The 17,434-nt window shown below is 42.5% G+C and overlaps 1 protein-coding gene across 10 annotated transcripts in view; it reads right to left on the reverse strand.

The window, feature by feature from the left end:
* Nucleotides 1-17,434, reverse strand: part of MACF1 (microtubule actin crosslinking factor 1) — a 333,835-nt gene that overhangs the window by 77,360 nt on the left and 239,041 nt on the right. For 8 of the 10 annotated variants that reach the window (XM_061122316.1, XM_061122318.1, XM_061122311.1 and 5 more), the window contains 7 exons: nucleotides 17,074-17,191; nucleotides 14,035-14,097; nucleotides 13,165-13,406; nucleotides 12,217-12,346; nucleotides 11,127-11,326; nucleotides 7,966-8,461; nucleotides 5,826-7,297 (listed from right to left, as the gene is read on the reverse strand). In XM_061122316.1, the coding sequence (XP_060978299.1) occupies nucleotides 5,826-7,297; nucleotides 7,966-8,461; nucleotides 11,127-11,326; nucleotides 12,217-12,346; nucleotides 13,165-13,406; nucleotides 14,035-14,097; nucleotides 17,074-17,191 (2,721 nt within the window). The remainder of the gene's footprint in view (nucleotides 1-5,825; nucleotides 7,298-7,965; nucleotides 8,462-11,126; nucleotides 11,327-12,216; nucleotides 12,347-13,164; nucleotides 13,407-14,034; nucleotides 14,098-17,073; nucleotides 17,192-17,434) is intronic. The other 2 variants (XM_061122317.1, XM_061122312.1) reach the window with 1 other exon arrangement.

Here is a 17,434-nt window from a genome sequence, read left to right on the forward strand (position 1 = left end):
AAAGTGCCTTTCAAAGCAACTCATCTCACCTCCTAGAGGCTCACCTCTTATGGCTTGTGTGCCAGAGAGCTCATTGGAAAGTGCCCAGGACTAGGCTAAGGCTGAGGCCGCCTACCAAGCATTTCTATACACAGCAAGAAACAGCCCCGTTCTGCAAGCCCGTGCTTATCTCAACCACGTCCACTACTCAAAACTCAGTGACAAACCCAAGTTCAGCACAGGGTAAATTCTAGTTTTTCTGGATACCCGTGTTTCCCATGATGATCAGTCTTAGTTGCAAATGCTACATGTTGACACTATGTGTGAAGAATTTCAGTAAACTCAATTGAAACTGCTCAGTCCTTCCTTCTGGTTGAGGATATATTCATCTGTTGGTTTAAAATCTTCCCTTGCTATCAAAATTTCCAGCCAGATTTTTGTGAAATTCATCAACACTCTCTTGATGCCCTTCCATCTGATTTTACTACCTTCACTGAGACGTGAGGCTTCTTCAAGGTGATGTAATGGCTACAAGCTTGGGGTTTTGCCTGTGGTGCTGATACTGAAAATACTAACAGCAATACTTTAAAATGGGGCTGGAAAAAGTTCAACATGAAGCTAACTTAAAGGTCTTAAAGGCTCCTTCACCTTCTCCCCACCCAGCTGCAACAGTGGGGGTGGAGAGGATTATTACACAGCATTGGAATTCTGGGGGGGAGGTGCAGAGGGAGATGCTCACATAAGGGTTATAAATATCAGCAGCCAAACTGTGAGCTCCTGGGCCCAGAACAACTGACAGCCTGTAGTCTCCCCTTAAAGGCACAGAGCAAGGAAGTTCCCTGGAGTATTTCCACAAAGGAAGTTCCTCTTCTTCAGAGAAACGCTCCATCAGCTGAACACCTGCATCAACAACTCTACGCAAAAGAAACCAACCGCAGATGCCAGGAAAAGTGACGAGGAGATTTTAACCCAGACAGCGATTAGCACCAGGAAAAATAGAGAGTCCAGGGCCTGGCCTAAGGGAAAGCTGACTTACAGACGGGTATTGCTGCTTCACAGTTATAATCAGATTACCAGAAGGTGGCTTGCTACATTAAGATCTACCTTAATCAACGAGCACCTTTTCCAACTGAGTTCTAAATTATCCACACAGAGGCGGCAATTTTCTCCTTCCTCAGGCAGTGGTTCTCAACTGAGGGGGGTTTTTCCTTCCAGGGGCATCTGGCAATGTGCAGTGGTATTTTTGGCTGTCACGCTGGGGAAAGGCCGTTACTGGCATCGAGTGGGTAGACGGAGGTCAGGGATGCTGCTGAATGTCCCACAACGCACAGGATAGCTGCCTACAACCATCCAAACACCCGAGTGCTCAGGCTGAGAAACCTCACTCAAGGGCATCCTCTCTACCTCCTCGGACCCCAGTTCCTCTTGGAGTCGTCGTTGTTCAGTGCTGTGCTGTGGCTTCAGTCGTGGCCGACTCTCTGCAACCCTCCAGGCTCCTCTGTCCATGGGATCTCCCAAGCAAGAATTCTGGAGTGGGATGCCATTTCCTCCTCCAGGGTATCTTCCTGACCCAGGGATCGAACCCCGTCTCTTGTGTCTCCTGCACTGGCAGGCGAATTTTTTACCACTAGCGCCACCAGGGCAGCCCGGTTTAAGGAAGAAAGAAAAAACCAACACAGGCCAAGGGTCAGCACAACGTAGGTTGGGGTGGGGGGGTTGTCTACTCATCTTATCTTGGCTGCTGCAAAGCTGGTGATACCTAAATCTCCGGAGACAGATGGGTCATACCAAGTGTGATTTCCTTTCTCTCCAAGGGCAGGCAGAAAATGCTAACCTCACTTGCTTTCTTCTCTGGTAAGTGTAACTGGCAAACACGCAGAGGAGCTGATACTGTCTTTGTAATTATTTGAAAAGAAGGAGTGAACATCCATCATTGTCCAAATTGGCAGTCTCTCAGCTCCATGGCAGGCCCTGTCCTCCAAGAGTTTTTACATGTGCTCACAGGGAAGCTTATGCTTGCTTTCCATGAGGCCAAAAAAAAAAAAAAAGAATCAAATGGACAAGTTTACGGGGCTTTCTTGTTCTGGCTTCACAGTAGGATAGAGGTCTCCAGACACAGGCTGCAAGGGCATGCAGTCCCTGACCCTGGGCCCTGCTCAGCCTCAATCAAGACTGACAACGGTCCTAAGGAAGCCTGTGGCCTCACCAACAGCCTCCCAGACCCAAACCTCCACACATCCTGACTGAGAGGCGTGGGTCCTGAGGCGGATGCAAGGGAGGGGCTGATGTAAGACTCAGAATGATCTCAGTTCTTGATTACAAAACCTACACAGGCAATTTCAAAACGTCTTTGTTATCATCAGACTTTATAGATGTCTTCTCTACATCTAGTCTTTTTCTTTCCTTCCTAGAAAGGTCACCCTGAGGGAATTCTTTGGCTTAAGTTTCAATGAAATAAAGGTCCTTCCTTTCTTGTTAGACTCTAGTTATGTATATATTTAATACAATTCCTTTTTCTCAATAATCAAGAGACTCTCTTGTTCAGGAAAATGGAATTTCCTGAAGAGATTAACCAAAGTCTTTTCCTTCCAGTTTCTCCAAACACACTCAATATTTTCTTTCATGGCTTTCTTCCTTTTTTGTGGAAGACAGAGAGAGCAGAATGCAGTAAAGTGTCTAACCCAAGAGGCTTGAGGTCTTTGCCTGTTTAGTGGGAAAGGACTCTCCTCCCTTCCCATCTCATGGGTCCTCACTGGCTGACCAGATTCTATCAATTATTCAGAAGCAACTGAGGGAAAAGTCTTTCCTAGGAATAATGACTTCCAGTTTTTCACATTCATTTAAGAAGGAAATTATTTTCCCCAGGGGCCCACTGCCCTTCCAAGCATGTATCAGCACTGCTGCACAGTCCCAAGGAAGCCTGGGTCCTCCACAGACCTGGCTCATCTGTCTATTCCGACCATCCCCAGTGGCATCAGCGGGGTCAAAGCACAGCCCGCACTTCCGTCTTGCAGATTCATACTCTTCTCTTCAGCAGATTCTGTGCTGAGAGCATTATCCCATTGTAAAAAAAAAAAAAACAAAAAAAGAGGTAAAAACTTAAAACGAATGCTGTTTTTTAATACTTATCTTCATTTTTGCTTTCCTTATTAAAAAACAGTTTGAATCTGAAAGCCGAATCACAATACATGCATCTAGTGTGCTGCTGGTGTGAGGGAAGATGAGTCTATCGTTGGAATACAGAACACATTAACCCAGGAACTCAGATCATGAAAATGACTCAGTCCTCAGAATGGGTCCAGAAAGAACTTCCCTTGGCTCAGCCTCTTGGGGACTGTGAACTGAGACACACAGCTTTTCCTTTCTCATTGTTTTCACTTCCCATGAGCTCAGCCATGACTGTCTTCCTCCCCTCCTGCCTCAAGACCTTTGCCGGGAGGAGGCAAAAACTCTTCCCCAAGCCCTTGACTTGGTAAGGTGAATCTGGGGCACCAGACTGCTGATCTGCATCCCCAGCTTGAGCAGGGTACACATAGGGCACGCAGCTTCACCACCCTCCTTCTCACACTCATCTTCTGGTCTTGCCTTGTCAACACCAGCTCCCTGCAGATAAACACGCTGGCCCCAGCCTTCACAGCCACAGTACTGGTGATGGGAGGCTTCTCAGAAATCAGAGAAACATGCCTGCTATACCAAGCAACTCAGCAGCTACTGAACCCCGAATGCTGCTGGGCTATAGCTAGGATAAAAATAAAATAAAATTTCTTAAAAGCTTTCAGCGGCATCACAATTCAGAATGTCTCTAGAAACCAAGGATTAAATGAACAGGAAACAATTACTTGTCCTCAAATCCAAACACGGTATATGCTTGCCTGTGGATTCTTTTTAATATCCTAGGTCATATTTAATGCAATTTTAACATGCTTGTTCACTTTGTTTTCGGCTCACTGAAGATCTGAAGGAAGAGATAGACTGCTCAAGACAGTGAAAAGTAATAGCAGTAAGAAATAATACCTGGTATCAGGGTAATGGGGGAAAAAATAGAAACCCAATCCCCCCAAATACACACACACACACACACACTCAAACTCAACCAGTACAGCTATCAGAGGCCCTTCAAAACAGATCTCAAACTGCAAGGTATTTAAAGACATTTAGTAAAAAGTAGCCCCAGTGTGTCTCATGTCCCTGAGGATATTACCACAGTGGAGGACAGGCACAATCTGTTCAGTAGTGTTAACCTATACTTGTAAAGAAAAATTTACAATATAATGTAATGTTTAGGAAATTAGGCGAATAAGGGTTAAAGTAATTCCATATAAACCAGAATCTTAGTTTGATAAAACTATAGCTTGGTGCCTCAAAGGATAAACTTCAGTTTTCTAAAAAAATCCTCATTTAGTTGATTAGACAGTTGATTCTAATTAATCTGGATTCAAGTAAACCGGACACATGAAGCATGCCTATAACAGAGGCTCTGCTTTCGAGGGGCTTACAGTGGAAGAGGCAAGAGAAGCCCATGTGACACAGCAGGAAAGGCCCCCCGGCCACCGATCAGGTAGGGGCCTTTCCCCGAGGATAACACCTGGGCTCGTGGGTTTGAACTTTCTCTACCTACCCTTTCCTTACCCAGGGCCTCGAGAATCCCAGCTCTGATGACTAGGGCTGCTCCACATTGCACTGTAAGGGGGTCTTCAGTCAATGCCTCGCCTTAGTGCTGAACATCCCCGAGCCTAGAGGGGTCCTTCTGAAACGGCCACCTGGATCTCGTCTACAAATTTGTGATCTTTTTCGGGACCATGTGGCTCTGACCTGGTGTCATACCACCTTTCCATCCATATTTTTAATAGGAAGAATCCTGACAGGCAGGGACTCTGAGAGAACAAGTCTGACGGCAAAGCATTTCTGTGTAAGTGGGAACGATCGCCACTGGTAATGGGAGTCAAGTGCTGGAAGTCCCCTTTCCAAACCACTCCAGGGGCCAAGAAGGAAAGGCAGGCGCACAGGCCCCCAGCAGGGGAGAGAGGCCCTTTCAGGTGAGTCTGGGGGTGAAAGGCTCAGGCAGTGAGAGCCGACACCCGGCAGACAGCCCCAAGTTCCGAGCCCAGACCTGGCAAATTTGCACTTTTGAGTTAACTCCTCTCTTCTTCCCCTGGTGCTTTAATAGAGACTCACAAAAGCTCAGGACTGGAAATTCTGACTCAGGCAAAGAATCAAAATATTTTTGCAATTAAGGCTGTGCTTCTCAAACTCTCCTACATGCAGAGAACTTGTGCTCTTGTGGAGTCTGGGGCATAGTCTTAAGCACTACTTGCTACAAGTGGAAAATTTCTTTGAAGTGTTATGTTTTGTCTCAATAGTTCATGAGGATTTTTCATTTTCTTTCAAAACACATCAATCATGTGTCAGTAATTTTCCCTCCAAATCTGTGAAAAACACCCCACACTTTAGGAAGAAGAATCAATGTTTATCTTATGGGTTCCTATACCTCCATCCGAAAAGCAGAGCCCTCAACCAACATGCACTGCTGTTACAAAAGTTAGTTAACGTGAACTCTCAAGAAATCACAAGAGAAGATTCTTAGAATAAGAAATAAGGTTCAGTCTGTCTATATCCTTAATCGGCTATAAACATTAAAATAAATTAGAACAGAGGAACATTCAACCCAGTTGCTCAGAAGTACAAGAGACTACTTAGTCTGCAAACTGTGTGCTCTGGTGTGATGGAAGTAAGACTAATGAAACCAGAGACAGAGTGAAGATGCATACTCAATCGGTCTCCAAGTTACAAGAAAAGAAATACACATATCAGACAGGAAAAGGTAAAAAAACAAGGGCAAGGCTTACTTTAAAATCTGCTAATTGTTGGTTGATGACATCCACCTCGGTCCCCACGACCCACTGGAGGGCCTCCCCCTCTTCTGCTGCTGTGGTCATGTCATTGAGCGCTTTCAGCTTCTGATAGAAGTCCTCCACGCGGCCCAGGGTCAGCTCCAGCTGCTCCTGCCGAGCTCGGCTCCTCTCGGTAAGTTTGCTGCACTGTTTGCTCAGGGCTTCTAACTCCCTCTTGAGACCCAGCAGGTCCAGAGTCCCCTCTTCCTCCAGCATTTGACGGCACTCTGCTTCTGAGGCCTCGATGTCCAGCTTGAGGGCTTGGATCTTGTTAAGGAACAGCCGCACATCCTCGATCTGGGACTGGAGGCTGTCAGTGTCTCGGCCGATAGCACCCATGCCATCCAGCTCATCGTCCAGGTCTGCCAGCTGAGAAAACATTTCTCGGACGCGGCAGTGAAACTGGCCAATCCCCTCCAGCTTGTTCTCCATGGCCATGCAGCCACTGTTCACTCTCTGCTTCACTTCTAGGAACTCCTGCTGGGCAACCTCAGCTTGATGGAGAAGCTGGGAAGCATCAGATCCATCCGGGGCATCCTCCACCAGGCCCCGAGTGAAGTTCCGCAGGTAGTCCACCTGGGGCTCCAGGGTCTGTAGCACCTCCTGCTGGGCTCTCAGCTTCTCCAGGTTCTTGTTGCTGCAGGCTTGAGAGCCGAGGGCATCAAAAATCTCAAGTTGGTGTTTGGCCCCTTCAACTTTCTTTTCAATATTCTTAAAACTTTCCTGGAACTCCTTGAGCCTCTGAGTCATTTCTTCAAGGGACCCTGTTTTGGCCTGTAGCTCTTCTGTGATGGAATCCATGTTCTGGTTGATACCAGCCTTCTCATCCCGGATGTCATCCTCATCTGTTTCTGAAGAGTTGATCAGAATGTCAGCAGCACTGTTCAGGATTTCCAACAGGGAGCGGCGCTTCTCCACCTCGCTCAGCATAGCCTTTGATCTGAGGAGATGGGACTCCAGCTGCACGGGATCCAGAGTGACCCGCAAGTCAGACATCTTGGCCTTACAATCTTCTATCCATGGCACCAGGTCTTCCACGTGCCACTGGTATTTCTGAGCCTTCTGCAGACAGTCCTTAAGCCTGGACTGTCTGTCTGCGGTTTTTTTACTAAGCTCTTCCCAGTGGCTCTTGAGCTCTACCAGCTGGTTTTGTAGAGTCTTCTTCTCTTCTCCAGGAGGCACAGAAAGCAGCAGAGATTCTCCTTCTGCCACAATCACCTCGTAGGAACCACTGTGCTGGTTAAGGCTCTTTTGAAACTCTTCATTCTCCTGTAGCTGAGACTGTAGCTGCTCCAGCTTTGCAGAGATTGGGCGGTTTTTTGCTTGCTGGCTTTGTTTGTCATCCAACCAGGTTCTCAGCTCATCAAACATTTGCTGGAACTGCTGGGTGCTGGCAAGAGCTGCTTGGAGTCTGTTCATGCGGTCAGCTGAAATGAGAAAATCAAATTTAAATCATCAAGTCTAAACATGGCATTTAAAATGTTTCCTGGGAGTATATGGTCTAATTGTAGGAAAATGAAACTGATGTTAACCAAGGGTCTACCTAAAAGAAGCAGAACTAGGTTCTTTCATACACTGTATCCTAGTCAATCCTCACATCAAGTCTGTAAGGTGATCTGACTAAGATAAGTAAACATTTAACTTCTAAGCTGGTAAAATGCCATAAATGTCTCCAGATAAAGAGGCAACAAATTAATAACAAAATTTTTCTTGTACAAGGCCATCATAAGAAGTCTAGAACGTGTTCTAATTTTGTGTATATGGTATATATGTGTGCACACAGAATATAAATGAGTACCAATGAAAGTACGTGTGTAACTGTACCTGGAAGTACATCTAAGAGCATGAATCTCTACCTGCTGGCTGGATTTATACCAGCACTCTATGTAACGCCATGTAAAGTCATTGCTCATGACCAGTCAAACGTGTGATGGCCTCGGCAGTCCTCACTGTAGCTGGACAAAGGGGTAGGGTCGCACCTTTCTGAGTCCAAAAGCTACTTAAGGGTCACCTTAGATTCTTGGGACCACGAATCCACTCCTTCTTTTGGCTTGCCACCAATGATGGCAGCAGTGTATTCTTCACCTCAACTCACCTGCAAGGTCTTCTAAACCTTGGAGGGGCAGGGCAACAGTCTCCAAACGCTTCTTCAGCTCATCCTTGAGGTACTGCTCGCCAATGAGCGCTGACAGCTCATCGCAGAGTGTCTGCGCCTCCTTAATCTCCTGGTCTAATTGCTCCACGTCGGATCGAATCTCACTGGTCTCCTCCAGCTGCTGCTTCACAGCCTCAGGTTGGGTGCTGATGGCCGACTGGCCGCTCAGTCGCTGCCCAGCTGCCTTAACTTTCTCTGATAAGTCCTGCAGCAGCTCCTGGTACTGAGTGCTTTTGACAACAGCTTGGTCAATTTGGTTGGAACGGGAATTGAGTTTGTCAGTCAGCTCAATCCACTTCTCATTGATGCTCTGGAGCTCCTTCTGCACTTGGCTGGTGGAAGCAGAGGCATCTCCAGGGCCCGTTAGGATGCCCTGAGCCGCCTCGTTCAGCTGCTCATGCTGCTGCCTGCGTGCTTCAAATTCCTTCAGCATAAACTGTGATAGAAATGACACCACAATGTTTAGATAGAAAACAGATCTAAAAACAGTGTCAAAACACAAACTGATTTTAGATTGTGCCAAGTAGTGCCAACTCCTTTTGAAAATAAAGCAGAAAACTCCAAAGACCAGGCTACTGGGGAAATGTAGTATCACTTTTAACAGCTGTTTAATAAAAAAAAAACAAAAAACTTATTTTGAAAGGATCATTGATTGTGTCTATTTTATTTCTCTTCCTTATTTGTCCTATAGTGTTTCAACATCGAGTCCACCTTGGTTGGGAAAACAAAGTTTGTTGACTGGATTGGCACTCGTCAGCTCCGCCAGGCAAAACCCAGGCCTCTGAATGAGGAGCTTCAAACTCTGGGTCCCACAATGAACTATGTTACTGGCAGAGCTTGCCATTTCAACTCTAAGTGCCCTGTTTTGCTTATTTCCTTTCTCAAATTTCCAACAGCACATATAAAGCTATACATTATAATAAAGCAGAATTAGATAAAAAGCTTCTTTAAAGCTATTCCTTTTTACTCTTTTCTATCCGCTGCTTCACTCGTCAAAGAAATTAAGATCCGAGGTTCTGGAGTTAGACCTCTGGGTTCAAATCCTAACTCCATCACTTACTAAGCTGTATAAACTTAGGCAGGTTTCTGAAAAGTCCCCAGCTTCCTTATCTGTAATAGGAAGATACTAAAGTACTTACTTGGCTGTTGTTGGAATTAAATAAGAAAACTTATGGAAAGTACTCAGCACTTATACTGTGTAAAAATAAATATGCCAAGGACTAATAAATATGCCAAATAATATGCCAACTAATAAAGAAAATAAATATGCCAAAATACCTCAAGGACTAATAGATGTGTAAATAATGAACTATAACAGAATGTAACAAATTGAAATGCTAAAATGCTGACGTGAACGTGGAATTGTGAAAGCAAGAAGTAAAGGGGGTTAATTCCTCAGGGGATGACAAGTGCAGAAGAGGGAAATCGGGAAAGGCTTCCAGGTGACACCAAACAGTACACGCGTTCTCCCGGGAAACAGAGAGTGAGGCCGGTCAGAGGAGGGCCTGCGAGCAGCAGAGGCGCAGAGATTCTGAGACCTGTGAGTGCAGTGTGTTCAGGAAAGAAATTCTGGTGTGGGAAGAAGCCTGCGTACGTGGGGGAAGAGCTGGCAAGACAAACTGGGACTAGACTGTGGAAAGCCTTGTGCACCATAGTGAGCAGGTATTTGAATTTTGTTCAATAAGCAGCCAAGAGCCACAGAGGCATTTTAATATATCCAGATAAATGATTTAAGAGGATAACTTGATAATTGTATGGAGGATAAACTAAACCAAGAAGCCCTTTAAGGGGCTGCTGTAACGGGAAGAGGCCCGAGATGTAGCCTACTAGCAAGCAGAGTGGAGAAGAGAGGCTTAGAACAGTGGTTCTCAAATTGGGGTCTGGGGGCCCTTGGGAGTCCCTAAGCCCTTGCATGGCATCAGTAAGGTAAAAACTACTTTCACAAATACTAAGATGTTGTCTACCTTTTATGATTCTTATTTTCTCATGACATTGGATATCACAAAGACTGAATGCAGAGGTAGATATGAAAATCTATGAGACTATTCTATTAAGCGAGACATTAAAAAGTTATTTATTTATTTATTTTTGGCCACAGCTTGCAGGATCTTAGTTCCTTGACTAGAGTCTGAATCTGGGCCCTAGGCAGTGAGAGCACACAGTCCTAACTTCTGGACCACTAAGGAATTCCCAGTCAGACAACATTAAAGAGATTTGCAAAGATACAAAATAATGCCATTCTCATTCAATTTTTTATATTTTGGAAAATATTCTTTCTTCATAAAAATGTTTATCTATGTTAAGTGTTATGGTTGTATCACTATAATTTAAAAAATTAATTTGTAAATGCACATTTAAAAAATTCCCCAGTGTTTTCATACTGGGGAAATTTCAAAATGAATAGATGTCAGTAGATGAACACAAGCTTTTCGGGATCCTCAATAATTTTTAAAAGGGTAAAAGGATTTTGAGAGCAAAATGTTTACTTTTGGAATGGACACCAAAGGATTAGAAAACCACTGGATTAGAAAATTTGTACGTAGATTAAATAGGACTTGGTAATTAATTGGAGGCAGGGGCTAAGAGAAAGGGTTCAAAATTAGTCTTAGGGGACTTAGTGGGCGGTGAGAAGATATAGAACAAGGAAATGTTCTAGGCAGGACTTCATCAGAAATGACATAAGGGGACCAACCTACATCTTACAGATCCTCAGGATCTCAGGTCCTACGGCCTGATCAGCAGAAAATCTTTAAGTAAAGCCAGCAGATATAAAACCCTGCATGAAGTAATGTGAATCACTACCATTGGGGACTGAAAGTAAAATATGCTTCTAACATTTAATCAGAAGTTCCCATTCTACCATCTGCTCTTCTTACTGCCTCGGTCAACAATATCAACAATACAGTTATTGAACATTTGCTACTTGATAGGCACCATGACAAAGACCATACAAGCATCTCATTTAAAGTGAGGAAGTAGAGACTCCGAGAGGTTAAATGACTTGTCCAGGGTCATGTGAATCTACCTGTTGAGAGCAGCATTCAAACCCAGGTTCGTGTGCCTCTGAATTCTTGGCTCAAAAGCTGTCAGAAATTGCTCACCTGGACCTGCTGCTTTTGTGCATTCAGCATGTTGGGGTCAATAGACAGGGGGCCCAGCACCCCCATCATCAGCTCTTTCTCCATCAGCCAGGGCCGGAGCTGGGATTCTGCAGCCTGGAAGCAGGCCAGATGACTTGCAGACTCCTCCAGCTGCCTTTGCCGAGCCATTGTCACCTCGGTGGCCCTTTCCCATCGGGAGTCTGTAGAGAGGAAATGAGAGAATGGATTCCTTTATCCTCATCAGCCACTAGCCTCGTCCCTAATATTCTACAGGAAATGACCCCTGGAGCATTATTTAATTTTTTTAAGTTAAAAATAACCTGCATTTAATTTTAACTAAAGTCACAAACAGTTTTGATTCGTGACTATGGTGGTGGTTGTATGAAACTACCCATGGGATAAAACTTCAGAGAAATCGGGTGGAGAGGGAGGTGGGAGGGGGGATCGGGATGGGGAATATATGTAAATCCATGGCTGATTCATGTCAATGTATGACAAAAACCACTACAATAGTGTAAAGTAATTAGCCTCCAACTAATAACAATAAATGAAAAAAAAAAAAAAAAAAACACTTCAGAGAAGTACATACATATACGTGTAAAATACCTTATGCAACATATATATTATTTTATAACCTGTTTTTAAACTTACTAATTAAGAACAGAACATCTTTCACACCAATAATTTTTTTCATACCAGTACACATTCATCTACATCATTTATAGTTCATAGTATGAGTACGGTATGTGTGCGTGTGTGTTAGTCGATCGGTCGTGTCCAGCTCTTTATGACCCCATGGACTGTAGCCCATCAGGCTCCTCTGTTTTTCATTTTTATCATCAATGCTCTCTTTGTCACAGAAAGATTGTCAGTTTGACGAAGCCAAGCCAAGAAGCCAAACTTCTGACACCTTGAGTGGAGTCTCTGAATTTTTTCCACGATCAGGTTCATTCTCTAACCCTACCTGCCCTTCTTGCTGGCTTATGACAATTAACAAAAAATAATTCTTGTTTACTGGATGTGCTGAAAGCCTATATTTTTTCGAGGACAAGAAATTTAGTGAATTTGTAACACCCTTGTGATAACATACTAAGCTCCTCTTGCATTTTCTTCCAGTTTTCTGCTTCTTGTGAGTTGGGATATGTTATCAGTAATCCAGCCAGGGCTTCCTTTACATTTTGGACTTTTGGAGAATTCTGTTCCAATTCAGCCAGGAAGGCCTACAAGAAAGAACATCACACATGCCATGAGATTTCTGGACAGGAAACAAAGCTTGGAGAGTAGGGGAAATGACGGAAAGATGGGGCAGCAATTACAGGCTCAACTTCTGATTCTCTTCATGACTTGTTTCATGACTTTAAGATACCTAACCTTTCTGCTTGAATTTTTACTTAAAAGGAAAAGATAGATGGCAAGATCTAAATTTCTTTTATGTAACATACATTAGTAACCCAATAAGAAAATAACTAATCCCTATAAACTAAAAGTGTCGGGAATTGATCCTGATCATGATGATGATAACGTTGATGCTTACGCAGTTGTAAAAGATGATATGCTAGGCTCAAATGGAATATTCAAATTTGGGGAGAAAATTGTTTACCGAATTTTTTACATGGTCTTATTTCTTCCACCATTTTCTCTAGACCTACATGTCAGTCTTAAGAATGAACTGCAATCACGGCAGTTTAGATCCCTCTAAACTGTGCTTTGATGGGATGTTTTGGCCACACCATCACATGGAAAATGAGATCCCATTCTCTAAACTGATGCTTCTGAGGAGGGCTATTGTCCTTACTCTCCTTCTGCAAACAGATCTGGTTTTGCTTCTCAATCTGATTTGTAACAATTTATAATTTCATAGGCAAGAAAATTCTCTGGGAGAATTTAGGCATCTAAGCATTTGAAAATCAAACACTCTGCTCATCATGACTGGGTGGTTGGCCATGTCTCCTTCTCAGGCCCCTGGGCTCAGGCAGGAACACGAGTACAACAGCCCTTTCCTCTTACTATCGCGATGCAGCTATTATGAACACAGTACCTTGTTAGACTCAGCCTGGGCTCTCACTGTCTCTGTCTTGGTTGGAGATGAAGAGGCATCCAAGCCTTTCAGGACTTCCTCTTTTGATTCCAGCCACTGCAGCACCGAACTTGCCTCCTTCTGAACTTCTTGCATTCTGCTGAGGACAGCCTGAAGGCTTTCCTGCCGTTCCCGAAGCACTCCCCCAAGTTTCTCATATTTCAAGTTTACATCTGACATGTCACACTGGATTTCCGTCAGATCTAGCATCATAGAAACAGAAATCAGACTGGGAATAGCTCTCAAGTATCCCCACTGGTTTCTCACTAAATTATTCATCAGGAGTAAGTACCTCTCCCACTCCTTCTAGTGAACTAGAGATTATCTTCCTGCTAAATCACATAAAAGTTTCTGTTTACAAACAAAAAGCAAAAGATCTCTCATTAACCTGCTTTCTGATTTTGGCATGACATACTCAGATGTATAAATAAAATACTAAGTAAACACAGGAGCAGCGAAAGTAAAGGGAGTGAAGGATTTGAGGCATTCTTCTACTTCTTTAAACTACAGAGAAAACTTGGTGGGGAGTCTGAGGGCTAGATTAGACCACCTCTAGTATAACTTCTTTATAATTCAAAGATTTGCATATATTTTCTTCCAAGTCTTTCCCTATTGGTCTTATCTAGTGGTCCAGTTTATTTGCTTGTACCTTTATTTCACCGGCTGCCAATCGGTTTAGCCTTTAGTTAGCAACAAAGAGGCATCACGGTTACTTCTCCCCAGATTCTTACCCTTAAACCCATCCTAGCAGCAGTCTTTCCACACACACGGAAACGTACACAGATGCAAACATGAACACTGTCCTAACACCCAACAAAGAGGCACGCTCACCTTTGCAGGTGTGGTATCCGTTTACACTGCCTACAGAGCTTCCTACAGAGGGCAGTATGGAACCTGAGCAGAAGGACAGAGAGACAAACAGGGCAAGACAAAACGTGTTAGGAATACATACAGGCACCGAGTTTATTCTTTGGCACTCACTGTAAGCTCAGCTATCAGGAAGTTAACACAGCACAAGACAACATACTCATGGAAAGAGACACATCATTTTAGCTGCCAGGCAACAGTGTCACTAGGGGTGATTCAGCTCCTTAGCAGTAAGATTACTAATCCTTTCTAGAGGAAATCCAAATTCCCTTCTTAAATCTCCAATTTGAATTCTTTGGACTCTGCCCTAATTTTGTGAAGCAAGTATTAGCAGAGTGACTAAGTCTTGAGACTGATATCTGACATACTTCGGAATGAGGATTTATAATATAGCCAAAAAGGTTCGACTTTAATATCAATGTTGTTCACCATAATAAAAATAAACAGTAAGTACAATTAAGGACATAAAAAGCAGCATTCTTTTAGTAAAGACATAAAAGTGAGCCCTTCTTATATTGTTTCAAAAGATTCCCCCCCTTTTTTTTTCATGACTTTCTGCTCCCTTTCCCCCACCAGAAGACAGAAATTCTAAGTGCCAATAAATCTGGCTCATAAACATTCCCATAAATTCTGTTTAGGGTCATTGGTTCTGTTTCTAATTACAATTTGACCTATATTCTCCCCAAGTTGATTCCTTATGTTTCAGGAGTATCCCAAGTAAGTAAAAACCAGATCATGCAATTACAAAGATTATAAAGAAATGTGAAGAATAGTCATGACATAATGTAACATTCCAAGAGCTGACTAAGACTCTGACATGCACTAATTTCACTATGGAAAAAGTTATGTGTGAGGTTATATTAGAAAACAGTGATTGCAAAATTTTTAAATGTTAAAATTATTGTATTTTCAATTAAAAAATAGATCAAACACAAAGATCATATTCCACTTCAGTGTGGTGATGGCTAAAAAGAAAATGGACTAGTAATTTCGAGAAGACAGTCTAGACAAAACTGTCACTAACTCAGTACGTGAGCCTTAATCTATGTACAGACTTCAATATCTTCTCTGAGATATGAAGATAATCTTGTCAGCGTTCATGGGGTTATAGGTGACAGGGAGTGAGGCAGTGTATGTGAAAGCACTTTATGGAGCCAAAAGAGCTCACAAACGTAAGGAACTAGGACACCCACGGGCTTTCAAAGGTGGAAGAGAACTTTAAAAGCACTCAGGGTAGTGTGATCTTCACACTGGTTTTCAAAATAACTAAGAAGGTGCTTTAGGGACTCTGTAAATATTTGGTTTAACTTTAAGATTCAGCATATATTTCTAAGTACTTAGAAATGGCAGTAAAACATGCACATTCTATCACGGTGAACACCACATTAACCCAGTAGATACAGTCAATTATGCTGCTTTTTGGGGAGAATAAAGGAGCTCCTGCACCTCTGTGCATACACTTAACTGCTTTCTGAGGGTCACTGATGGGAAAAATTGTAGTTCTTCTCTAAGTCTTTAAAATATTCAACCTGACACGTGTCCACTCTATGAGTGGAAAAACATCTATAGCACATGTGTATTACATAAAATGACAAAAAGGCTCAAAGCAGGCTCTCATCAGGTAGAACTGCGTAATAACAGAATTCTTAACACTTCATATAGTAAAGTGAACTTTTAAAAACTTTTGCCATCGTTTGCAGCTATTTATCTGTGTGAAGTGTATTTTTTTGATACAATGCAACCAAGAAAAAAAATGGAGAAATAATCAAATAATGAAGCAGTCATTCAAAAATTCTTTTCTTTCCTTCACATTTCTATATTTACTAAGATAATCTCAATATTAATTGATGAATTGATGGATCTCATAATATATAAATGCTATAAATTCACTTATAAGGGAAATTTATGCCACCAAAATATTTGTATTTGTTTTATAGAGTACAGTTCTATAGGAGATTTAATTTTTAAATAGATGCTAGTAAAAATGTTTGAACAATCACTGATTCAGTTCAGGAGTCAGAAAGCTTTAGTTCACCAGCAAATCTGTCCCTCCACCTATTTCTGTACACAAAGTTTTACTGGAACACAGCCACACCCATTCATTTATATATTGTTTATGCCTGCTTTTGTGCTACAATGGCAAAGACATGTAGTGTGACAGAGACCATATGGCCCACAAGTCTAAAATATTTACTCTATGGACCTTTATAGAAAAAGTTTGCTGGGTGATGACACAAAAGTCAGTGAACTTAGAAGTTTAAGTGTTAGAAAATAAAAGTCACCAATTCCCTGAAATGCTGTCACTTCTAGGTTATTCCAAGACATCTTTAAACCTTTAGGATACAAAAAGAAACTAGCCATTCTCAGGGGGGAAAAAGAAAGCAAACTTCGCTCTTACTATTTAAGGGACTATGGGAGTGCATTAACACAGTCTGGTAATAAAACCTAGGAGATCCCAGTTAACAACCAGCAAGTGACTGTGAGCTTGGGTTGCATTTGTCTGAAAGACTTAATTTGTAGGCAGAGACTATTCATATATCTGGGCACACTCTTTGTATGTACTTCCAATAAGTATGCCAGTTTCTGGTGTTCCAATACTGACTCCTAAAAACCTAGCTTCTCCCAAGATATGCTTATACCCTCCAGGGCTGACCCCAATTTAAAGCTAATGCATAGCCATGCTATTCACATATTTAGAAGAGGGAAATTCCTCAAGATGGAAAATCCTATTTAAATCCTTCTATGTTCATTTGTCAGTTCTATGTGGGCCAACTAGTCCCTTTACTTTCTCCCATCATGGGAAGAGATTCTATAAAATGGAGCAATGTTACAAAGCAAAAGGGAAAACAGATCAGGTTGAGGGGGAAGACTGCCTCCTTTGTGAAGCCTCCTTTGTTCTCATATCCAACCTTGATTCTAACTTTCATTAAACAAGGGGTCATCATCAAAGGCCAAAGGAAAGAATGATGTTTACTCAATACTTTTTCAAGAGCCTACACTCACCGGTCTTGGCTTGAGAATCAGGTGCTGTGATCTCCATGATGAGATTTTCTAAAGAAGTACCTTTACAATTGATTTCTTCCACCAAAGTCCCCTTACTTGTCCAGTCATCTAGAAGACCCTGTTTAAAGAACAAAATAGCAGAATGTAATATCTGGAGGCTTTCTCCTCATAATTATGGACACCTGTTCTACATAAACTCCCCAAAGTTTTGATAAGCATTAAGTAACCATTTTCATTTATTCAGTCATCTCAAGAACTTGGTTTAGCCAGCCAAGGAGAATGATATCCTGGAATACTCAAGACCTTCTCATTCATTCATTCATTTATCAAGCAAAAAAAAAAATTTTTTTTTGAGCATTTA

This window comes from Dama dama, chromosome 20 (genome assembly GCF_033118175.1).
Source record: "Dama dama isolate Ldn47 chromosome 20, ASM3311817v1, whole genome shotgun sequence".
Lineage (NCBI taxonomy): Eukaryota > Metazoa > Chordata > Mammalia > Artiodactyla > Cervidae > Dama > Dama dama.